General features: G+C 41.9%; 1 protein-coding gene across 1 annotated transcript in view; it reads right to left on the reverse strand.

Moving 5' to 3' along the window:
* Positions 1 to 4,351: 4,351 nt before the first annotated feature.
* LOC117470861 (alpha-1,3-mannosyl-glycoprotein 4-beta-N-acetylglucosaminyltransferase B-like) overlaps positions 4,352 to 26,454 on the reverse strand; it is a 37,835-nt gene continuing 15,732 nt past the window's right edge. Inside the window, 10 exon segments of the mRNA XM_034115743.1 lie at positions 4,352 to 4,470; positions 6,559 to 6,634; positions 10,526 to 10,604; positions 12,774 to 12,967; positions 13,779 to 13,886; positions 14,890 to 15,020; positions 15,558 to 15,672; positions 18,365 to 18,440; positions 20,242 to 20,355; positions 26,037 to 26,083. Of these exon segments, the coding sequence (XP_033971634.1) occupies positions 4,352 to 4,470; positions 6,559 to 6,634; positions 10,526 to 10,604; positions 12,774 to 12,967; positions 13,779 to 13,886; positions 14,890 to 15,020; positions 15,558 to 15,672; positions 18,365 to 18,440; positions 20,242 to 20,355; positions 26,037 to 26,083 (1,059 nt within the window).

The following is a 26,454-nucleotide window of genomic DNA, read 5'->3' on the forward strand; positions in this document are numbered from 1 at the left end:
ACATCAGTCTTATCATGGCGTCGGTACAGCGGTATATTTTATATACATATATATTTTTAACTGTTGTTATAGAAGAGTGTGACGGCCTCAGGGCCTTTGTCTTACGATGGGGTGGAGCTGAAGAGGCTAATCAGCACGATCACGGACACCTCCGGACACAGTCTCTCTCCAAAGCGGCTGCAGGAAGACTAACTCTGCGATCCTCTCAACCACCTGTCTCTGCATTTACCACAATAAATGTGCCGTGGTTTTGTAAACTCGTGTATGTCTCCTTGTCTTTGTGGCCTACGAGCCGCTCATAACAAAGAGTAAGTTATTTTTACCCGTTATAAACTACTACTGTTTGATGAGAAATCAAATCATGGTTTGCTATATATGAATTCAGGGAAGAAAGGATAGGCCTACTAAGTATTTCCATTAAACTTTATTTTTAGAAATGTACAAAATGAACATAAATATACATATATACACGGTATATCATCCATTCCTCCTCCTCGCATCTTGCCTGCGCACAGTCGGTGCGGTGCCTTTTAGCACCCTCAGTAGTAGTAGAATCCCTTCCCCGTCATGGATTGTCCGCCAGGATCTGGCTGGACGAAATCAAATGCAAATCACAAAATATTAGAGAAACTTAGTTGTTTTAGATTCGTTAGTAGTAGTTGTGTAATGAACAGCTTGCCTGCTAATATGCTAACCTAGCTTTGTTTACCTTGGTAGCTAACACGATATGAACGTTAGCTTGGAGGAAAGGCAACTATAATGCAGTGTAATAAAACTACTATGAACAGAAGCTAGTGGTTCATATTAGGCTAGCAATAACGTGTTTATAATTGCAATCGTATACGGGTATTCTGCTACGTTCGGTCATACAATGTAACTTGCATGAATACATTGTTTTGCGCTAGCATACAGCTAGCCTCGTTAGCTACATGCAGTATATGTACGGTCACAATGTACGGTAAATCACAGTACAGTATACTGTATGAGTATTCCGTGTGTGTGACTGCAGACATTCTCCTGCCATGACAAACATGTAAGGCCATCTGCTGACATTGTAGTTGATATATTTAAACGCTAGCAACGTAGCATCACAAAAATGTTTTTCTGACCAAAACTAGCTCTAGCTCCGTGTGTTAGATCGCTACGCCAGCTATAATGTAATTACGTTTCGCGACTGACCGGCAAATCACCCGGAGTATACTGTCAATAGGTATTTTGTGTGTGAATGCAGACATTCTCCTGCTATGAGATACATGTATGCAAGGCCATCTGCTGATATTAGAGTTGATATATGGAAACTCTAGCAACTTAGTTAGCACTGTGTCAATGGCTTAGCAGTCCAACACAGTTTACACATTTAAACAGTCTTGTTTGATAAATACACAAATAACAATGCAAACTTACAGGTTGTATACCCAGATCTTCCCCTGCTCCAAACGGTCCAAACAAGCTGTGCATATCCGGCCTCAAACTGGGCAATGTTTTGGAAGCTTTCGTCTGTGAAATGCCGGTTCTTCGAACCTCTGGAGGAGGAACACGCCGCTGCTGGTGTGGCCATAGCTCTTCGGGATTGGTCCATTTCGTTCCGGGTACCGCATGACATCAGGCGGTACCCGGAACTAAATGGAAGACTCAAATGGGCAGTGACGTATCTCCAACGAGGCGTTTTGGGGAGGTATTTTCTGTGTTAGAGTTTTACTCGCTACAGGGTGTACTTTGAGGGTTTTGACTCTGCACACCGTTTACATGCATAAAAACCTTCATAACACACAAGGGGACGGGTAATAACCGGAAAAGCATGACATGGGAGCTTTAAAGAAATCTAGACCGCAAAAGAATAAAAAAAGTGAGTGCCTGTTTTTCCTGGCCAAGGTCAGGGTCCTTGAACACAACACGAGCCTAACGTGTCATCACGTGGTATATGTCTCGTCTGACAGGGGTGCAGTTATAGAGAGGCGAAGTCCCTCCCCTTCCGGTGGACCTCCATGGGACCTTATTTCGGGAAAATGATGTATTGAAGTCAATGGAGAGAGAAAGATTATCTTTCGATCCCGTTTGAATTGTGCCCTGAATTACACATATGATGTTTGTCAATTTAAAAGATAATTTTGCAAGTCAAAAAAATTCAAATGTGTCGTAAAACTGTGAAGTACCACATTTTTTTGTGTGAACCGCTCAATGAATTACATCTCTGGTCTCGCACACGTTACCAACACCAAGATGGCCGTCACGTTGGTACATTTCACTTCTTTCTTTCAGAATGAGGCAAAAAGTATTAAAAGAGGTGAAAATCACTACAAGACTGGGCATGTTGAGAGCTGTACATACACACAAGGGGAGTTAGTCGGTTCCGTAAGATCCAGCATGCGGGAACGGCTTTACAAGGTTTCGGTGAGTAAGACGAGTGTAATGTGTAACGTTAATGACATCACTTACGCGACTCTGGGATTTGTAGTCTTTCTAGTTGTGTATTTTTCATAGTCTTATATTTCAACAGTTTTACGACAAACTGTGACTTTTTTGACATGGAAATGATTATTTAAGATTGACAAACATCATATGTGTAATTCGTGGCACAATTCAAACGGGATCGAAAGATAATCTTTCTGAAGGTGCCATAGGGCGGAAGTAGAAGAGCGGGACTTCACCTCTCTATGCCGGAGAGCACAAGAACGCCGCTCCGCCACTTAAAAAATGGCAGTACCCATAAGGAGCCGTACACATGCCGCAGTTTTTGCGTGGCTGTGTCTTTAGTTGAAAGCCCAGTGGCATCTGTTCATCTGTCATACTGATCATACAGTCAATAACTTTGTTGTTATTAGCATCTGGTTAGCTAGCTATGCTAACAAATATAAGAAGCTTTTTCTACAACCAGGTAAAGGCACATCTTTATATGATCATTATAGTTATACAAAAATAAGAGAATAAAGTAAACCGGTATAAAATACTATATGACAGTAAAAAAAAGTTGTTATTAATAAACAAGAATACAGTTTGAAAGGAGAGTGATTTGTAAAATATCCATAAAGAAAAAGAAAATCTGTTTACAGTTCTGTTTCATATGGATGTTGAGAGATGTATCCATAGATCTCTTCATGTTGCTCTCAAAGTGCACCAGATTGATGCTTTTAACTTCAACATTAAAAAAAAACATCTTCACGGAGGAGCATGCCCCCGGACCCCCCTGGAGGAGGTTAGGTCCCCCCCACACTTAAATCATGTTCACATGGATAGGAAACTATATACATTTGCACACATCTTGTGTCCAATATCTTTCTGTTTTGGTGGTCATGCCACAACCGTGCACGTGAATGCATGCGCGAGTCATGGTAAAATATCTGGATTAAGAGGTTGCTTTTTCTTTGCACAGCATGAAAGGAAGGCAAAATGAATGGGCTGTGATTTTAGTATTTTTAAGCAGAGGTCAATAATTTGTACGGCCCTCGGAGGATGTTGAAAAAATTGAAATGGCCCTTGAGAGGAAAAAGGTTCCCCACTCCTGCCCTAAGGCAAGTGGAATGTCTTTAAACAGCGCTACTGAGACAGAAATGTGGCCAATCCAGTCAATCCACCAGGGCAGCTTTAGGCCCTTCATGTAATCCTTGTGAATGAAAGTCTTTTTCCAGCAGGGGCAGCAGTCTGCTCAGGTGAAGCAGCGTGTGTGTGTGTGGTTTCCTCTTTGCTGCCAACATCAAACTTGAATCAGGATCTGAAGCACAGGAACAAGAGGGGGTGTCAACAATCTGAACCTCTGTGAGACAAAGAGCAGCTAAAACTTGATACTTCCCCCCCTAGCCTCCCAAAAACCACTTCTCTGAGCATGAAATAAGAGGGTTGATAATGGAACTCTTCTTTTATTCATGGCTATAGAGGCATACTAATAGCAGCGTCACTCTGGAGAAGAGACACAAGTTGGAGAAGTTGTTCTTCAATTAAATCCAGTTTTTTAAGAATAACAGCATCATGAGCACAGCTCCACACTGTCCACCATTGTTGTTGTTTATTCTGGCGTTGCTGAGAAATGCATTAATCCTGACGTGGCTTCTACAAGGCTCAGGTCGGTGAAAAGCAACCTGCAAACTAGCACTAGCACAGAACTAGAACATAACTCATTTAAATGGAAAAGGGGTATCTGTTCCCATGTGGAGGGAATTTGGAAAGATCCTGGCTATATGTTCTAATGAATAAGTGTCCACGTATGTATCAGGCTGTCAATGTGTTTCTATGTGTTTAATCATTTCATATAACTCTTAATGTTTAGTCTTTATAATATGCACATTGCACATATCCTTCACAGCGCTGCTGTTTAGATGGGTGGTGTATATAAGAACACACACATGAACACATGCTCTCAGACCTCGCTCAGCAGAGCCCAGACGTCAGCGTCAGAGTGAACCAGCAGGCGGAGCGCTGAGATCGGCTGCAGTGATTCTTCAATGTTCGCCGCAGCTAGCCCGTCCACAAACGCACCTGCAACACAGACACGCACAGCTTTTAACTTCTAGTCTTTCGCTGAAGCATCATTTCCTAATCTCCTAATATTTCAATTTTAAAATGTACAGGTGCCAACATGAAATTAATCTATGCTTGTAGTTTCAGAGGTGACATGCGTTGGAGGCGTTGGTTAGCTTATTACATCATTCAATAATTCAAATGTCATGGTATCTGCTGAACACATGATTCTACTGAATATAGTGGTGCAGCCAGTCTCAAAGCCAAAACATTTTAAAACTGGTTATTGGTTTGATTTCAGACATAAGGTTGTGGTTAACAAAAGGTATATGATGTTCACCCATGGGCGTAATTTCCACTGGGGACAGGGGGGACATGTCCCCCCCACTTTTCAAAATCCCATTTGTGTCCCCCCCACTTTTAAATTTTTAAAAAAAAAAATTTTTTACGCAAGCGGTCATCGTCACGGAGGAGCGTCTGTGTGTGTGTGTGGCACGAGCGCATCTTGTGAGAGAGAGATAGAAAGAGAGAGAGACAGAGAGAGAGAGACATAGAGAGTTACGGGGGTTGTTGTTAGCATTTGGTACTAGCTCGGAGCTAATGGAGATTAGTAGCTGTTTCAACAATAAGGAGAGGGAGAGCTCTTTCCTGTCGGACTTTGAGAGACTGAGAGAGAGAGAGAGAGAAATAGAGAGAGAGAGAGACAGAGACAGAGACAGAGACAGAGACAGAGACAGAGACAGAGAGAGAGAGAGAGAGAGAGAGAGAGAGAGAGAGAGAGAGAGAGAGAGAGAGAGAGAGAGAGAGAGAGAGAGAAGCTGTTTCAACAATAAGGAGAGGGAGAGTCCTCTCCTGTCGGACTGAGAGAGATAACGTCAGCTCAGGGAGGTAAAGGACTCTCTGAGTGATTAGGTTGTAAACTTTAGTCTAGTTATCTCAGTGGGTCTCAAACGGTTTGGTCATCTATGTAAACAAATATTTCCATCTATGTAATATATAGTTGTATATAAAATAAGTTAAGAAATCCTTCCAATGTGTACTATAGGTCAGTACAAAAATAAAAAACACAGTTTGAAAGGGGAGTGATTAGTCAAATATGCATAAATAAAAAGAAAGAATGCAGACTAGGTAAGATAAAGATAGGAGAGAGGAGTTTATCAATGATGTGTTATTGCTTGTGAGCATATTCTAATGGCATTTTGATTATTGAAATATATACAGTTCTGTTTCATATGAGTGTTGAGAACTGTATCCATAAATCTCTTAATGTTGCCCTCAAAGTGCACCAGATTGATGCATTCAACTTCAATTTAAAGAAACAAATCTTCCCGGGGTGCATGCCCCCGGACCCCCCTAGAGGATGTCAGGTAATCACAAATAAAACAGGTTCACATGGATAGGATACTAGATAAGTGTGCACACTCATTATATACACTACACATTTTTCTTGGATTTGTTAACACTATAGTCCCTAATATATTTGTAGAAAGGCAGGAAATGGAAATTGAGAAAATATTTCATTGCGGAGGACCCCCTGTTTTGTGTCCCCCCCACTTCTCAAACCAAAGTTACACCCTTGTCTCACCTTTTGTTCGACAACGTAAACTACGTCAGTAAACACCCCACTGGTGAAAGCCTGAAGCTTTTACTTGTCTCTATAACTGGTTTTGCTAACAAGTGGCTAAATGAGACTTCTAAAAGTCATCTTGCCAAACATTTGCCGCCTTTAGCTTAGCAGTGTTGACATGAAGTCATGTGACTTGTAGTTCCTTTATAACCTAATGCTTTGACTTTTGCGATTGCATTTAAGCTTCGGCTATGATAAAAGTGGTGTTAATATATGGAAAAAGTGTCCTTCTGAACAAAACGAAGAAGTATGATAAATATGTGTTTGCCACAGATCTTATTTGTTTGCAGTATCCCAAAATCCAATGGAAAAACCCCGTTGCTTTTAGTGGAGCGATCCCTTGCAATGCTAACTTCCAGGTCGTCTCCAAAAATACTCCAACGCTGCAGAACTCTATATGTGTGTTGGTGACATACATGCATGTGTGATGACTTGATTATTTGTATTATGTGTTATTGTATTTAATTAGAAATATTTACCGATTATGATGAAACCCTTATCAGATTGTCTGTAATGAGAAGGCGAAGCAGCCACCAGTGTGTCTCGTGCTGACGCCTGAAGGAAGAAAACACAACAAATCATTATTTATCATTTATTGATTATTTTGATTGTGTAAAATATGTATTTTTCAATTATTATTATGAGGGTTTCCTTTTGGGAAAGACTGCCACACGTCCCCTCTTCTGTACCTGCTCAGTTTCTGTAGCTGCCGTCTGCCTCTTATTTATAATAACAATATAATATGTGAAACCTCGTGGTTAATAAAAAGCTAAAAACTGGACAAGGGAAGGGAATACAGTTACCTTTTTTATATCCTAGTAAAGTAATCCCCTTATATGTAATCAGTTACTCCCCAAGCCTGCCTTTGAGCATGCATTGTCTGCCAGAAGCTGTCTTTGTACCACTTCTTTTTACATGTATTTTGTATATATTTTTACCAGACATCTTTCTACATCTGGGGTAAACAAACGTAGCCGTTAGCTTGTAGCCGCCATTTTCTTTGCCCACCATGGAAACACCAGGAATATCATGGCTGTCAACACATGCTCAGCACAGAGCACAGAACTATAGTTGTTTTAAGCGGGATTCGAAAATCTAACTTTTTCTTTCTTCTACGCCTGTATCTCAAATCAAATCAAATCAAAAGCTTCTATTGTCATTGTACAGAATACAACGAGATTTATAGTCACTGCTCCAGCGAGTGCTTTAAAAACAGACATATTAAAACACAGATTAAAAGGTCTGACAGTTACGACCAGCAAGTAGTGCACACAGCTTCGGATCGTCATGTAGATGAGCAGGATTAATAAATAAATAAATAAATAAATAAATGAATAAAATAGAATTATGATAAAATACATATGATAAATATTACAGTGTATACATAGAGACAGACCATGATCATTGCACAGTGTGGATATGGGGAGTTATTTGTGTGTGTTTAATGTCCTAATGGCCCATGGGAAGAAACTGTTTGTGAGTCTGGAGGTGCAGGCTTTCAGTGAACGGTAGCGCCGGCCCGAGGGCAGCAGGTCGAACAGATGACGGGCTGGGTGGGATGAGTCCTTCAGGATGGAACTGGTCCTCCTGAGGCAGCGAGAGCTGGTGATGTCTTCCAGGGAGGGCAGAGGGCAGCCAATAATCCTCTGGGCCGTGTTAATGACCCTCTGCAGAGCCTTCCTGTCGGCAGCCGAGCACCCTGCATACCAAGCAGAGATGCAGTATGTGAGGACGCTCTCAACTGTAGAGCGATAGAAGGTCACCAGCAGCTTCTGATTCAGATGGTTCTTTCTGAGCAGTCTCAGGAAGTACAGTCGCTGCTGGGCCTTCTTTATCACTGCCGTGGTGTTTGTGGACCAGGTGAGCTCCTGGGAGATGTGGACTCCCAGGAATTTAATGAAGGCACCCTCTCTACACAGTCCCCGTTAATGTAGAGGGGGGCGTGGTCTATGCTGGTTCTCCTGAAATCGATGATGATTTATTTCGTTTTTATTGAGTTTAGCAGTAGGTTGTTGACCGTGCACCACTCCGTCAGTTTCTGGACCTCCTCTCTATAGGCTGTCTCATCGCCTCCTGAGACGAGCCCGATGACGGGGGTGTCGTCTGCATATTTAATGATGGTGTTTGAAGGGTAGGTGGGAGAGCAGTCGTGCGTGTATAAGGCATCTACTTGTCTTATCGCCTGTATCTACTTGTCTTTCATCCTTTCTGTATAACTAAGGCAGTATTGTGATTTTAATGGTGTCCATTAATATCTGGCCGAGGACAACAGCTGGAAATTAGCAATGTTTGCTAAAGCTTCCCCATTTACTGTTGTTTGTGACAGTTGATCAATGGGGACTGTCCACAACACTATAAACAAATAAACTAAACTAAACTTCTTAGGTTTTTAATGAACCAAACTGACGTGGATACTGTGAGCATGCTTTGTCTCAGTCTGACCTTGTGGCTATCAGACCTGCTAATCCTGGTTCAGATAAGAATGTCACTTCTCACTGACATCAACACAGCTCACACACACTACGGTGCCGTGTTCCTATGCAATTATCATCTATTAATAATTAGCCCACATTCCAAGGTCACTATTCGACTCTTCAGAAGATGTAGATGTGTACAATATAAAGAAACCCAACGCATTCTAGGAACATGAGAAGATCCTGGGCTCTCTCTCTTGTTTAAGTGGATTCTGTAGTCCAGTCCTGGAGTATAGGTGTGCCCGTCCTGATCTGGGTGTGTTGGAAACATTCATCTGTTATCTAGAGAGTTTCTGGGCAGGAAGCCCGAGTTCCAGTTCCTATTGTATTATACTGATAATATACATGTAACTGTCAGTAGTGTGGATAAAGTGACAAGTTATGAATACAAAACTGATTGTAGAGCAGAGAAAATGAAAGCCATAGGAATACTATGTATTTATGCTGTATTTGTTCTTAAATGTCTTTTGCTTTTAATGTGTAAAGCACTTTGAATCGCATCGCCTCGCCTCGCCTCGCCTCGCCTCGCCTCGCCTTGCCTTGCCTACTATAACATGTGCTAGTGATGTGAGAAAAAACATGTTAGTTATTGGGTGACAGATTATAAGAACGCAACATGTTTAAAGTCTAGAAAGGCAAAAACAGATATGTTGCAAGTCACAATAAGCATATCATAGAAATATTACACAGGGTCCTTTTTACATCCTTTTTTGGTAGCGATCCAGAACTGTCAGCATGAAAGGGCAAACAGATGGCAGATAGTGTTTGAGTTTCCTCAACTGCAAAAGCCACCAGTTCCTGAAGTGTGCTTTTTCTATCAATGACACGATCATTGCTTACATAACTCACGGAAAGGCAAACGGCACGCTCTGGTTAGTTGCTTGCACACTGCACAGTCATGAAACTGCCTCACTGGGTTTTTGTTCTGAGATGATATTCTTTATGAAAACAGGAAAGACTTGTTTTCTCTTTGCATTCATTTGAACAACATCTGGCATGTTGGCTAGCAGTGTGGTGAATCGGAGTCGTCAATGGCCAGCAGTGGATGTGGGCGTTGGCATAGAGCTGTGACATCATGTGAAGACTATGAACTCATCTACTACAAAACACAATACATTAGAACGTGGATACTTGTCAAATGTAATATTCTGATGACATCATGATAAACTCTCGATTTCTTTCTACCCTCTTCATGCTGACCATTCCGACATGATCATTCTGCAGATATTAGCTGTTTTTTTACTTGAATTAATACTTTTTTAGACATTTGTGCTTGATCCACTTTCTTCTTGTCACGTTGTCATGCCAGAAGTGGTTCAGTTGGAGTTTCCCTGCAATGTGAACCCTTGGAACTGAACCATAGACTGTATATATAAAGAACTGAACTCATCTTGTGTGACAGTGTTTCCTCTTATCTTCAACCGCGACTCCATGTCTTTGTAACTTTACTCAAAGGTCAGCCGGGCCATGGCCACTTTTCCCCTTTAGTGTGGCAGAAGTGTCCGATAACAGGCACACACACACACACACACACGGTGGAGTGACAGCAGATAGCTTGTTGTTGTGGGTGTTTCCTGATGCCTTGCCACTTTTCCGCAAGGCATCAACACCTGACATGAAAACCAAGACCTCATCCACTGCAGCAATGACACACACACACACACACACACACACACACACACACACACACACACACACACACACACACACACACACACACACACACACACACACACACACACACACACACACACACACACACACACACACACACACACACACACACACACACACACCACACACACACACACACACACACACACACACACACACACACACACACACACACACACACACACACACACACACACACACACACACACACACACACACACACACACACACACACACACACACACACACACACACACACACACACACACACACACACACACACACACACACAACTCACATTGCTAGGCAGCACTTCCACTGTAGTGTTGTAGAATTTATCTGCACTGGTCTCAATATTTCCGCTGCGAAACAGATACCTACAGTAAAGAGAACAGAGCGCTGTAATGAGCAGGAGTAAATGTGTGCAAACATATCATCATCAAATGTTTCACATTCAATCATTTCATTCTGAAATGCCCTCGTAAACAAAAGCAATATGTACATCATCAGTAGCATTAGGACAATTGTTCACTTTCACTTCTCCTATACTATTATAGGGAATGGGGACCGCGGTGCATTCTGGGGCGTAGCGGCCATCTTTGGAGGATAGTGTCTATCCCTGCATAACTAGTCGATTAACTTGCATCCCTGCTTCCCTCACTTGCAAAGGGAGAGGACGCAAGGACATGTGTTTTAAGAGTCCTTTCCTCGGAGCGCCACGTTAAGCGACTTCTGTTTGTGAAGACAGCTGAAGCATCTGGATCAGCTGTCAGTCGCTGCAGAGACCTCTGATGGAAGTTGTGTTTGCAGACATGTTCGCTGATCTACTACGAATAAAATGCACACCGTTATCTCTGCCAGAGCAGCAGCAGTGTGTTACTGTTTGTTTCACACACACCTGCACATTAATAACCCCTGCTCTCTGTAATTATTCTCTGTACTGTGTCCTGCTGAGCGGACCTGTTCTACCGGCAGAATGCCTTTATATTATTCATTTAGTCTACATTAATGTATCCTGAATGTTGAACACTGACAAGGCCAGTAGGGTGTTAAAACCCAACACTCACAAATGGTGAGCCTGAATGAAAATGACGATAAATACAAATAAAATAATAAATATATATAGATGAAGACAGTTGTATGTGGTCAGTTTGGTTGTTCAGATGCATTATCACTTATTTTCAACTTGATGATCAATTATTTGAAAAACAAACAGTACAAACTGAGGAGTGATTCCCCTGAGTTGAATGTGTTATCTACAACATGTACGTTAACACATCACCACATTCTGTTTTCACACGGCACTAAACCACCCAACACTGAGAACACAGACTGCATGTGTGTTAAGTGGGTGTGTTTTGAAGCAACAGTAGGTCATTCAAAGGTTGAATAGAGTTCATATTAATTGAAATAACAACATGTGGGTCCTTGGTGCCTTGCACCAGTCATGTTTGCCTTGTCCATCAATGTGCTCAGGCCCGGAAACCTCAATGACTCTTTCTCTAAGACCATCAGGGGGATTTTTGTATAATATAATATATATAATTGGGTTTATTGGAGTCCCAGCTTTACAGTCATACCCAAATTGTCCAATTCCAAGGCAGTGGAGGGACCAGAGTATGCAGAAACATTTAAAACATAACTTTAAAAAATGAAGAGAAAATAGCACACTGCATGCAAAAACCTGCATTATTTTTGCCTCAAACTGATTTTAATATTAAATGAGCAGGTTTGTAAAGAAGAGAGTCGTGGATATCCATAGAACACATTTTCATTCAGATATCTTGAGTGCATAGAGTATGGCTATTCCAGTTGTTTCTTCTTCGGAGTGTTATTTAACCCACAAGCTTGCATGACATTGTTGTTGCCAATAGATTTCTTAGTTGTTGTATTTTAATTTCATAAATCATAAAGCCTTGTAAAGACAGGGTAAACAGGAAGTTATCCAAGTCATAAGTCACCAACTGGATTCAACTAAGCCAATCTGTAAGAGCCTTCCATTGGATAATTACTGCTGTGATGAATATGTTTCAACTGGCAACAAGTTATTTAACCCCAGCTAATGCTGTGAGTAGCTTCTCATTTCTTAAACAACCATGTCAGAAGACATATCCTGTGGTCCTGGAAAGGATGTTAATCAGTCTCAGAAGGGTCAAATGATTGGCCTGCATCAAGCAAAGAAAACAACTAGAGATTGCTGAAGCTACTAATCGGGTTAAGAACTGTCAAACGCATTACTAAAACCAAATCAATGAATCCAGATGTATCCTGTTCCAGAATGATGGGCGCTTCAGTACAAGATCTTGGTGGAAAATTAATGCAATTCTGAACAGAAATACATTTTGAGACATTGCAGCAGCTTCTCGATACGACGAATGAATTTAGTTGGACCGATAAAGCTAAAGGCGGTCCAACAAAATAGTAGTGGAGTACACTGGCCGTGTAGAAGGATATCATCTGTGAACAATGGAATGCTGTTGGAGTTCTTTTCCCCGGGTTTAACTGCATGTTGAAACAGGTTAACACAGGTGTGTTTTGAAACTGACCTGGTCATGTTGATGGGCTGGGTGAAGTTGAAGAGGATGTAGTCGTTCTTGATGGGTGTTAATGCCCAGAAGAAGTCCTTTCCTGTGTACGCCCGCTCCAGACTGTGCTGCTGGTAATGTTTCAGGCTGCTGCTGACCTCTGCAGCCGGGTTACTGTGAGCCTGATACAGAGCCTGCTTTTCAAAGTCTTTGTCCTGAAAACCCCACAAATGATCAATAACGATTCATTACAGAAACAACTGGATGTGGCTTACACTTAAAGAGGGCGACACCCTCTTAGTTCAAACATGTCCACAGCTCCTTCATCCACACAGCAGACAAGGGCCTGCACTGCATGCTACTTTCACACATCAGGGTTCTTACCTATAGTTACATAAGGCATATATGCAGTGAGCTGGTCGTTATTGCGAAAGGGACCCAGACAGTGTGAACAGTACATGAGTACTAAAGGGGATCCTTTTGCAATGATGGCCTGCTCACTGCACATTATCCCACTTATTACGTGAATTCATATTCCAAAATATTCTGAAGGAGTAACGCACGCAAAACACATTTGTTTCTCTGGTCTCATATGAAAAAAGTCAATTTAGCAGAGAGGTAATATGACTGGGAGTAGACCTGTGTTCAATCAAGTATTCAATAAGACATGTAATGATATACATGTTGAACTCTATACTATATGCATGTGACAAGTGATGAGTTTGGGACCGGAATTCTATAAGGGTCTCATAAATTGGAGCAAGTGAGCCCAACTTCACTCATAATATCCGTGTTTGAACTGCACTAAAAGATGTGTCAATCAAAAGGTGAGCAGGAGGCCTGCATGTGAAAGATGGCTCTAACAAGTGACATGTCATGTGATGTAATGTGTACTTATAGTGTGAGATGCTTTTAAAAAAGATCTGCAGCATTTATTTTACAGTATCAGGCAACACTACAAAGTCCTCATTATTATGACAGGAAAGATGCTATCACAGTTTCAGCTTCAGTCAGGAAGGCACTCACCTTCAGATACTGGATCTTCCCGTGCAGAGAGGAGTGGAGGCCCACATGCTGGAAGAGGGAGGGCTTGTATCTCTTCTTATGCAAAGCCTTCTGTTGTGTACAGTGTTTCTGGATGAGACAACACACCATCGTCAGAAACTCAACTTCATTATCAGTATCCTTAACTTCTCAGGTATGTACTATTTATCAAACATTTTACATTTTTTGCAAGCTGGTATCTTATGATGTACATTACTGTGTTTCATAAACACTATTGAGTATTCTTTTTGTGCTGTTGCCAACATTATTTCCCTCTCAGAGGTTGCTAAGGTTATGAGGAATCTTTAAAGAGGCCCTTTTATGCAAATGTTCAGGATCGTACTTGTAATTTGAGCCTCTACTGGGACATGTCTCCATGCTTTAATGTTCAAAAGGCTCTTTATGTTTCTCATACTGCCTGTGCTGCAGCACCTCTTTTCACCCTCTGTCTGAAACCAGAGCCCAGTCTGCTCCGATTGGTTAGCTGGCCGGCTTTGTGGTGATTGGTCAACCGCTTACAGATGTCCTGCCCCTTAGCCTATCACGTACAATGTGTTGGAGCGCTGGCCAATAGAAGCACAAGTGTTATATAGTGATATCACTATGTCACAAATTGTGGGGGACTTTAGTCTTTGCAGACCATTTACATGCACAAAAAGCTATATAACAAGGTTAAACATTTCCTGTTTCCTTACTACAGGAAATGGAAAACTTAATAGGGCTTCTTTAAGGAATAAACTAAGCACCTGTATAATCTGCATTCAACTGTCCCCATCTAATACTCTACACCTATTTCACAATGAGCTGGGTTGATTTCAGCTCAGCTCTCAACACAATCTCCCCTTTGAAACTGATGAAGTTAAACCAAAAGCTAGGTCCTGTTCACGCTGTACACCCATGACTGCAGCCCTCGAAAAAAGAAATCTAAAGCAATGGAAAAGGCACTACAATCGTTGGCCGGAATACAAACAAGGATGAAACCTAATGTATAGAGAATATCAAGACGAGCAGAGTGGAGATAAGAGAACAACTTAATAACAAACACAAATATCCTGTATGCTTCATCATGAGCTGGTTCGCACAACTGACTTACTGCGTCTTTCTCTGGGTTGCAAGCTTTCACCCACAGGATGTGATCCAACAGCCAGTCCACTGGTTTGTCTTTGTGGAACATCAGGAAGAACTCCGTAATCATCGGGAGGTCACCGGTTCGAAACATCTTGCCTGAAGGATGAGAGATGAGTGAGAGAGTGAGTGAGTGAGTGAGTGAGTGAGTGAGTGAGTGAGTGAGTGAGTGAGTGAGTGAGAGTGTGTGAGTGAGTGAGTGAGTGAGTCAGTGAGTGAGTGAGTGAGTGAGTGAGTGAGTGAGTGAGTGAGTGAGTGAGTGAGTGAGAGTGTGTGAGTGAGTGAGTGAGTGAGTGAGTGAGTGAGTGAGTGAGTGAGTGAGTGAGTGAGTGAGTGAGTGAGTGAGAGTGTGTGAGTGAGTGAGTGAGTCAGTGAGTGAGTGAGTGAGTGAGTGAGTGAGTGAGTGAGAGAGTGAGTCAGTGAGTGAGTGAGTGAGTGAGTGAGTGAGTGAGTGAGTGAGTGAGTGAGTGAGTGAGTGAGTGAGTCAGTGAGTGAGTGAGTGAGTGAGTGAGTGAGAGAGTGAGTGAGTGAGTGAGTGAGTGAGTGAGTGAGTGAGTGAGTCAGACACACACAAAACAAGGCTCATTATGTGGAACGACTTCCCACTTTAATGCTAAGACACACAGACACACACACCTATAAATCCGAGCTGGGAGAACTCCAGGAAGAGCCATTGCTTGGAATCATTCAGGGTGGCGAAGGTCTTCATGTTGTTGAAGTAGCCGGCCTTCGCAACAACATCATCCTCTAACTGCAACACACAGGACACAAGAACGTTTGAAAGAGTGACTACGCCACATCATAAAACCTTTACATTCATTTGAAGGCTGCAGTCAAACCACTCTCTGTGGCAGAGAATTATGAAGTCAAATCAGACTTAATATTAGTATTAGTGGATGCACTTGCAAAGATTCATAAATGTATTTTGTGATTTAAACATAAATGCTTCTATTGCCGCTTCAATTAACACAATAATTGGTCATTATATGTGCACTATTATTAGGCAAGTGAGTATTTTTTTTAAATCTCAGAAATGTTTATTTGTACATTTTGAGTTGTTTGTTTGTTTATTATTCTCACTTTAACAGATGAGAATAAACCAGTGAGATGGGAACATTTTCGTTGTTCCTCTAGTTGCATAATAATCCTGAACACTAATAGTTGCCCAATAATTGTGCACACATAGATTTTCTCCTTAGAAAGCCAAAACCTCACTTTTACTTAAATTACATTTTGCATTGACCAAGAGCACTCTAGTTGTTCAATCATAACATAATCCTCAAAAGCACAACTTGCCTAATTATTGTGCATGCAGTGTATATACAGGGTTTGAAAATACGGTTCACAAATATATTTCCGATAGACACAAATCTTCACTATTTTCAATAAATGTAATATAAATGGTGAAGTATATGTATTTAAAAGTATTTGCATGTTGTTACAGTAGGACACACACTGTTCAACTTTGACACTCCCCTGAAGTTGCTCTATTCGCAAATTACTTTTTTATCACATGAGCGCTTCAAGGTGTGGTGGAAACTTCTGTGTAGCAATGCAGTGGGAGTCACCGACTCAGGAAGGAGACACGGGGAGAGCTGGAGCTTTGATGTCAAACACTGATGGTTTATTTAGGAGCTTCGGCCGGAGAATTCACAAGACAAGTCAGGAGTCAGACGTCTGACTTCACGATAGAGTTGCCACGTCAATTCTGAAGAGCCTCTCTCTCGATAGACCTTTTAACTAGTTCAGAGAGAGTAATCAACATTTTTGGGGAGATAGACTAAACAGCTGGGAACACTGAATTACTTGCGTCTGATGCTTATGGCCTCGAAGATTTCACACCTTGGAGTCCACAAACCCCAAGAAGGAAGTGTTCCAGTGTACCCACAACAATAAACCATTTGTGACCGAGAGTTGCCCGCTCACAAACTGGTAACAACATATGGCTGAAGCAGCCCCTTTCCTTAAGGGAGATAACAGACGTCAAGGTTGGTCATAAACGTCAAAGGGCAAAAGGTGGATATCTAGGAGAATTATTCCCCAACACAAGGGTATTAGTTAAAATGGCAAAGCTAGTTGCAGTAACGCAGCCTTGTAATTGGAGGCCTTACATTCAAATCCATAGAAAGGTGCAGGGCGCTGTGCTGTGACACCAATGTGCTTTCCTACGCTGTGACAAAAGTGGTTGGATAAAGAATTACGTTTGACTAATTTAGCGTCTAGCTTATTAGATAGCTAGTTGGATCATTCCAGCATGCGGATACTCTGGTTCGGAACCTGGAAACCAGATGGAAAGGAATCCCTCACAAACTGCTCAGTGAGATAGCTTTGGCATATTGGTCCAAAAGGTTTTGTGACCACCAGTGCTGAAATAATCAAAGGTGGGCAGATAAGTCTGTAAAGATCCCCAAAATAAGTCAAACAAAGGGATACAGCAACTTGATTGAAGGCTACATCCACAACGTGGAAGAAAAGACGCCGGCACCCAGGCTTGTTACCATTTGACTTCAGCTGAGGTAAGTTAGAATGTAGTTAAAGAACACACGCCTTGGCTTACAGTCTTGACATTACAATTAAATGTTTTGTCTGCAGGTTTAGCGTTAGTCTTATTTTCCTGCGAACGGACATCAGTCAGGGGCATGCTGGGTAGTGGATCCTAGCTAGCTTAGCCCCCATCCCGGCGCTGCAGCTTCTAGGAGGTCAGAAGAGGTCTTGGGCGTGGATTGTCTTGTGTTACCTGCATTTCATCCAATCTCCATGCTTCATTTTCCAAGTTGGTGAACGCATATGATCTTCAATCCAGTTGCTGTTGCATTTGTCTGCATTCTTTTGGGTAGCTTTACGGACTTCTATGCCTTCGTTTGATAGTTTCAGCAATGCACAAGACAGAAATATGTGAAACTCATTTTTACCAAAACAGCTGTCTGACTTGTTTCTTGGGGTTCCCTTCCATTCCTGGGCATAGCGTAATAAATCATGCCGCGTAGTGGCGCACTCATCTGATTGGCTAAAATAGAATGGAAGTACACACACGACTAGCAGTTTCTAAATGCAGGCTCAACAGTTTGTGAATAGTTGTAACAACATTCAAATGTGTTTTTGATGAACATTTTTAAAATACATGTACATTTGGATTTCTTTTACATTTGCTTGAAGCAGGAAATGTTTGTGTGTGCGCATCAGAATTATATTTGTGATGGATTTATGACCCCATTGAAAAAGTATTTTATGATATTTTATGTTGAACACTGGCGGATATTTGTTAGTTTCAAACGAACACTACCAGGAGCTGTGTTTGGTTAAGTTGAATACAGCATATGGTCATCTGACATCAGTGTTTATCATTTAACAGTCTGAATGTTGGGTTGTATTTCCACATTATGTAAATTGTATTTACATATCATTTGAGGCACATCAATAACTATCGGACCTTTGAACCCTACCTGAACATAGAATGTTCCTTTGTCGTGAGCGTAGAGCATGAGGAAGCTGAAGTCCAGATTCTGCTTTGTTCGCCATCTGATAAAAATACAGGAAAGCTACACACGTGAACACACAAACATGGATCTGTCTTTCACTTTAGACCAGGGGTGTCCAAACTGTTTTCACTGAGGGCCACATACAGAAAACATACGAAGGGCTGGGTTACTTATAGAGGTGAGGTATACTGCCTCCTAAGTTAAGTTATGAAATGTAGGTAAATGAAGCTTGATACTTGAATATGCTTTAAGAAACAGCCTCCATCACAGCTCTCCAGACGGATTCATTTGTTGTGTTACTCATGCCCCTTTTCCACCAAACCGGATCCGGTTCAAGATCTGTTCTTGTGCTTTTCTGGTGCTGAACTGGTTCTTCTCTGTAGCACCACTTGTGTTTCCACCGAGCCCGACTGGTGCTGCCGCTGCTGCGTCATAACGTCACCGTTTACGTCGGTTTACGTTTCTCCCAAACACCGCTCGCAACAACAACAACAACAATGAAGGACTGCGTCAGGTCGATGATCGTGTTGCTTTTAATCATACGAAGCCAGATTAAATGAAATAACTACTTCTCAACCCTTATACTTTTCTCCAGAGTGCCGTGGTTCATTGTTTATTAATGTGTTTCAGCGGCATTTACCGACCGCTGCAGTGCTGCTCGTCCACCGGAGTTTAATCTACCGTTAACTCACGGCAGAGTTTAGTCTACCGTTAACTCACGGCAGAGTTTAGTCTACCGTTAACTCACGGCAGAGTTTAGTTTAACTCTTGGCAGCGACCGCTGGAAAGCATTCACTGTCTGACTGTCACACAAGCCTGATAAATATCCCCCATTCCCATAAATGAATGTGTTTCAGTATGAATTGATTCCATCCGATAGCTGCTATAATACAAAACAACAGGAAAACGTCTGCCTGCTCTCCACAATGATCAATAACAGCGAACAGATGGTCATTAAAGTACGAAAATGTAACAGAATCACACTAAGCGTGGTTAGTGTTGCCTGACTTTATAAAGTGTGTTTTTTTCACAAGTGTGTAGTCACGTTCTAGTCGATTTGCTCAGCGCTACTGCTTGTTACAACTTTTATTTGCCGTACTCGCCATTAACTGTTATTGCTCAGGTTAATCTCGTCAGAAGTAAGCGTGAAGTATTGGTTCTTGGTTCTTGCCGGGCAGCCGAGTGGGGTCAGCTAAGAACCGGTTTTCGGTGCTTAGAGCCGGCTCCGCTGCGGTGGAAACAGGAAGAACCAGAGCTAAATCAGGCTGTAGCCCAGAACCGGCTCTGGAAGCGGTTTGGTGGAAAAGGGCATAAAAGAGTTGTAGCTCATTCCTTACAACAGGAGCCTCATATTGGTTACAATAAGGGGAAATATGGAGGGTCTATTTCAAGTTATGGAAATAAGTTATTGTTAGAAAAAATGTTCAATTTGATCTGACTGAATTTATTTGAAAAGTGATTTTATTAACACATGAATACTACTGTGTAATAAAGTTGTACATATTTAAGAAGTAAAATATAAGACAAGCACCATTTTCAGGTGTGGGCCATATTCCATTGTACTTTTAAAATTTGCTGAATGCCAATTCAAAATGGACCACTGGCCACAGTTGGCCCCGGGCCGTAGTTTTGACACCCCTGCTTTAGACAGACAGATGAGAAATAATACAATTCTAATGCACCCTATAGTGCTTATTCACTGACATATTGTTATCCTATTGCAACACAGACACAACAAAGACAAGTATGCCAGGAAGGGGAATAAAGTTAGAAATATCAAAGTTAACAATAGCTACGATTTTAGCAATTGAAATAAATTACAATACAAATGGTGAACGTACTTGACTCTGTCCTTGGAGTCTCCTAAGGTCTCTCTGAGGAGGGTGAAGTTGGGGTAGTAATGCTGATGAGGAGAGACAACCTCCAGCAGCCCGGACTGCACCTGTTTGGGAAAACTACAAAAAAACACAGCTGGTTAACTATCTGACAGCAAACTGCAAAAGGATTCACAACAAAATACCTGAATCAAAACATGATTAAACGCCATATTATGTTCCAAACCACATCAAGGATTATTTCTGAAACAGTATGGAGCTCAAACGCTTTTTCTCTTACGGGTTTACCACAAGGTGAGTTCCTTTTTATATCCCGCTTTTTTACACATACAGTACAGTGTTAGCTCTGAGTGTTAGCTATGCTTGCTAATGTAAACAAAGGTCATATTACTTCCAAAACACGTCGGGCATTGTTTCTGATAGGGGACGATAGGCGGGACGTTGCCAGGAGTTCAACGTTTTTAGAGATTTGGGTACGGAGGAAAAGAGAAAGGGTTTTATTTTCTGACACTTTGTGAGTCTCCTTACACACTGGGGACTAGGGCTGCCCCCAATTAGTCGACTAAACATTAGTCGGCGAAAAAAGTATTTGTCTTTGTATGAAGCGTCAGCCGGAAACCCCCTCAGACTTCATTCAGAGCGGAGCCTGGTCATTAATGGCGCGTTTCCACTGCAGCGTGGAGCTTGCTTTAAGCGTGCTGAGCCGTGCGGGGCCAGTTTTTGGTTGCGTTTCCACTTGGCCTAGTACCGGCTAACGGGTCCTAATTCACAGTTTTTCTGGCCCCATAACATCGTGGTTCTAGGGCCAGGAACAACCAGGCTGAGTCGGGCTGAGTATGCTAAACTAGAGAGAATCGCTGGCAAGGGGGCTACAACTACAACAAGATGGACATATTTGACCGTGATTTAATTGTAATACACGTTTCAAAATGATGCCGAAGTAACAACATACTGATACCGGTTAGTAAAAACCATGAATTAATGCTTTGACAAGTCTGCAGACAGACGGCAGGCGAAAAACCTTTTAAAATGCGTGTTTTCTAAATGGAGATCGGCTAAGCTAACGCAGTGTATGCTCCGACCGTCCACACTCACAACAACGGCCTATACAGACATAAATAAAGCAGCGACTGTATTCACCATGACACAGACAGTCTGTGGTTTGTACTTGTTTCACTTTTGTCTAGTTTCTGAACAGATATGAGGAGCTGTGAGCTTGAGTGCTAACAGCTAACGGCTGATGTTGGTTTTGTGTTTCGCATTGAAGATGACGTCACGGCTCCGCCTACACTGCGTTACTATAGTTACTACCCCAGTTCCTAAACTGTAATGGAAATAAAAAAATTTAAAAAAGTGAGCCAGTCCTGACAAGGCCTAACGAGGCCTAGCCATACCGAGCGAGGCCGAGCGAGGCCGTGTAGTGGAAATGCGCCATAAGTTAATTTGGTCGGGCAGGAAATCCAAAGTGTGGATCTTTCTGAGCGAGTAAAGGACGAGCAAACTATGACGGCAAAAAGTCTCCTCCTGCACACCATCAGAGTGCAGCTTCCTGAATGCTGGCTTCAAAACAAAACATGGAGCTTCATTTTCCCAACGACAACATGTGTTACTTTCTTAGCCTCGGAGGAAAACAGCTGCAGTGAGTCAGGCAGTAAGTAGCCTAGCTTTGTATCAACATATATAGACCTATAATATATAATCATTCTGACCTCAGAAAACGATAACGTTTTAATTTCATGATGAGGGCGTAATGCGCGGAGGGATTTTTGCCGACGCTCATATTTTCAGTTTTTCCGTTTTCCTATTTATTGGGTTGTTATATTCAGATATGAATAATAGAAACTAGAGATGGCAAATCCGGATCCTTTTACGGACTCAGGGTCTTCTGAGTCAGTCATTGAAGAGATCCGGATCATACGAGTCATTTGAGTCATATGAGTCATATGAGTCAGCATCACCAAGACCGTAGAAATCCTATCGGTGAAACCGAAAAGTTGTTGCATTTCACGAGCATATTAAACTGACGTTATATTAACCTCCGCTACACAGTGTCTTTTGCTTTAATAAAAAATGTTGATCACAAAAAAAAGGGTTATTTTGCGATTTGGCAAATCAGAGTCTGCTGTTGACTCGTGCATGAGGACGAGTCTGCTGGATCTCTGGATCTGCTGCTATATGGTTACGGCTCTGAGTCCGCACGAGTCTGCTGTGTTTTGCACAGTGAGTCAGGATTTGCGAATCTGAGTCTGTGAAGTTCCGCTGACTAACTCGTAGGCTACTGGTCTCTCTCGATCATTGACCTGGATTCACGGATCCCGCGATTTTGATTAAGTCCATTATGTTTCCGGCTCTAAATGAATTTCAGTGTAGACTTCTAACAAAATGGTCATGTTGTGCAACAGTCTCCTGCGTGTAATAGCTGCATTTCCAATAAGGATCTTACTTGGCAAAACGTTTATTTTGAACATAGCACACAAAAAGAAACAAACAATGACAAATGATAGAAAATTGCAAAACAGTTAGAATATATAAAATGTCTTAATTATACAATTATTATTATTAAACATATAATTATATCTAATCATATGCCCCCCATATTTTCTCATGGACTGCGTAATCATTGCAATGCTGGTGTTTGTATGTGTTAAATGTGTGTAAAGTGGTGTCTTTTGCTTTAATAAAACATATTGATCACAAAAAAAAGGTCATTTTGCGATTTAGCGAATCTGAGTCTGCTGTTGAATCGTGCATGAGGACGAGTCTGCTGGATCTCTGGATCTGCTGCTATACGGTTACGGCTCTGAGTCCGCACGAGTCTGCTGTGTTTTGCACAGCGAGTCAGGATTTGCGAATCTGCGAATCTCTGAGTCTGCTGTTGACTCGTGCATAATATAGCGGCGGGAGCCGGGTGCTGGAGGAGGGGCTATGCTCGTGCACATGGCGAGTATGGATCTCTGGATCTGCTATGTTTTTACGGTTAGGAGCCGTCGGCTCCTCTGAGTCCCCACGAGTCTGCAGGAAGTTTCACTGATCCGCGTCCCCTCCCCTGAGCCAAACGATAACTTCTGGCAGGCAGCTATCCTACTTGCTAAAGGGTAGGCAGATGGACTGGGGTACGTTGTAATGTGATTTTACATGTTATAAAGAGAGTAGCGAGTGACGCAATTTATAGTTTTAATTTGTACGTCACACCAAGTGTGGGACTCAAGGACTCGGGTTAATGGAGAGGGGAGACTCGTCACGACCAGCTCATTTCTAGGATCCGGGTTAATGATCCGGATGAATCAGGACTCGCCCATCTCTAATAGAAACTAGCACTTAATTGTTCCGTGTGTGTCCTCGCTGCTTGTTCACACACACAATAAGAATCCTTACCGAAGCTTCTGCTGTTTGTACCGCTGCGTATGTGTGGTGCGCTTTGAGTCATGCGCTCTCTACATTTAATTTATATTTCAAAGGTTCATTATTACAGTTTTATTTTATATTTTATGTGAAGCAAAACGTACCATGCTGTTATAATAACGCTCTTTATCAGCCTTTGAAACTGAAACCATTTTGGGAGAAAAAAAAGAATTCAAACATTTTTATATATTTATAATCATAATATATCATAAACGTGCGACGATTAGTCGACTAATCGCCTTAATTGACGACTATTGGTCGACTAGAAAAATCTTTAGTTGAGGTTAAAGGTGGGGTAGGTAAGTTTGAGAAACCAGCTCGAGTGCGCAAGAATTTGAAAATACACAACCGGAAAAAATCTGCCACTTCCTTATAGAGCCCCTCCTTCAACACACACAAACGCGCACATGATCAATGAGGGCACGAGATAAGTTTGTGCACAGATGGAAGGCTGACAGGCAGGTAGGCCATCCAGTTATTTTAGCCAGGCCGGCTAAAATGATTGGTTGTACTTTTTACTAGGGATGCTCCGATCGATCGGTCACCGATCGAGATCTGCCGATACTCACTCTCTACCGATCGATCGGTGCTCTCTAAACATGCCGATCGCGAGGGCCGATCGCATGACGTAAAATACATGACACTTTTCTCTGTACGCGGCAAAACAAGCTCGCCAAAATGGCTTCACCGGTCTGGCATTATTTTAAGGTGTCCGAAAAAGACAGTAAAATAGCGGTATGCAACGTGTGTGTGAAGCAGAAATCCTGCAGCTCCACCCGCTGTGACGGAGCGGTGAGCGGAGCGAAACACACAAGAGTTAGACCTAACACACTTAGCTATTTTATCTACCTCTGGAACAAGCTAAACTAGTTATAAATATGTTTATTCTTCACTGTCGGCCTCACACATTACTGGACCAGTGAGCTGCATGAGACGATACTGACGGGCTGTCAGGAGAGGGAGAGAGGGGGAGAGAGAGGGGGAGAGAGGGGGAGAGAGAGAGGGAGAGAGAGGAAAAGAGAGCGCTTGCTCATTTCTCCCGTGTTATTATCCAAAGTGAATGTAAACTTGAATAATATACATAATTTGAATGTAATAATTAAGTTGATTGTTGTTTGTGGAAGCTCCAGTGAATGAGCCCCATTAACTGAGTTTTAAACATCACTTTAAATGGAAGATTTAAAGTGATGTTTCAATCTTCCATTTAGGCCCCGCCCACTCGATCGGATCGGCGATCGGTCCCAAAATTGGCGATCGGAGCATCCCTACTTTTTACAGTACTACGGCTTCCACAGATGACATTTTTTTATGGATTTTTTGTCAAAGCACTTAAGATATTCATTGCTATCGGGATGTTAAGAGCATTCCATGGAATATAACAAAAAGTGTATCTCGAGCCGGTTTCTCAAACTTACCTACCCCACCTTTAATCCTACCGGGGACACATATTTATGTATAATAGACATCAAAGAGTGCATTTTGCATGATGGGTGACCTTTAACAACAGGACACAGGTGAACATCTGAGGGCGCATTTCAAACAGGAAATAATGTGTGAAATCATTACTTGTTTTCCACATCATCCCACTTCCTTTTTTTATCTTTTAGCCTAGCGCTCGTGCTCTATAGTGAACAATGCTATTCAGCTCCTATGATGCTTTGGCAGTCTTTATGGGTTTGAATCCACATCTGGAGGGTAATGCTCACATTGTCCCAATGGCTTCCCAATTGTGATCTTGTCGGAAACTTAAAATGTGTTTTACTTACTCTACAGTTGCATTACATGACACAAGGCATAAAGATGTTTGGACATTACACTAGCTTTGTGAGCCCATTCAATCCGTTTCAAATAAAGAAATCACATGTTAGTGTAAGGTCTAAAAGCACACATTGTGCATTGCTGCTGGACTGTATATAGATCAGACAGATCACAACTGCAGCTGCTTGTACTGTGATCATGAAGTCTATGCAGTATGATAAGAGAAACAAATCTGATCACGTGAGCAAAAGCAAGATACATTTCGGATGGATTTCATAGCCAGTGGGTAACATGAAAAAGAAGAGACACGGAAATGCCTTCACTTGTTTTTTACCTTTGTTTTCAAGATGCCACTAAGAACTCACATTTTTTTTATTTGGGGTTAGTCATTCATAAAGTGATCACCCTTTTAGAATGGTCCAACACTGGATAAGAAATGAACCAAAGTACAGGATGAGCAGGGAAAACAAGTCGAACCCTTCCAAATGTAACCAATGGGGTTATTTATTTAACTGAAAAACCTTTTAGAAACATTTCAAGTAAAACATTCTAAAGAGGCTAAATGCTGTAAGAGGCTAACAGAAGACATGAACCAACTTTAAGGTGGTGCCCCATATGTGAGGCATTCCAGAATCACTCACTTGGTCTTGATGGTCTCTGCTACGCTGCCCACATAGTCTGAGTCCGTCTGGGACAGGGAGAGAAACAGGAGAAAGTCAGTGATGAAGTAAATCAGGATTAAAATAAAGATGGACCTTTATTAATCCCTGAGGGGAAATTCAGTTTTTCAATCTAGTGTTAGTTTACAATTACACACATAGGCCGAAATACACACACACCTGCACAAACAGGACCTACAGTATATACATGCACTGATGAAGAGGTGGTAGAGCAAAAGGGCAGTCCGGTGCCGGAGCAGTTGGGGGTTTGGTGCCTTGCTCAAGGACACCTCGGCAGGGCCCAGGAGGTGAACTGGCACCTCTCTAGCTACCAGTCCACACTCCGTAGGCAAAAACAACCAAAAGCCATTATTATTACTAAATAAAAAGGGTTTATTCA

The sequence above is a fragment of the Trematomus bernacchii genome, unplaced genomic scaffold (assembly GCF_902827165.1).
Source record: "Trematomus bernacchii unplaced genomic scaffold, fTreBer1.1, whole genome shotgun sequence".
In the NCBI taxonomy this organism is placed as follows: domain Eukaryota; kingdom Metazoa; phylum Chordata; class Actinopteri; order Perciformes; family Nototheniidae; genus Trematomus; species Trematomus bernacchii.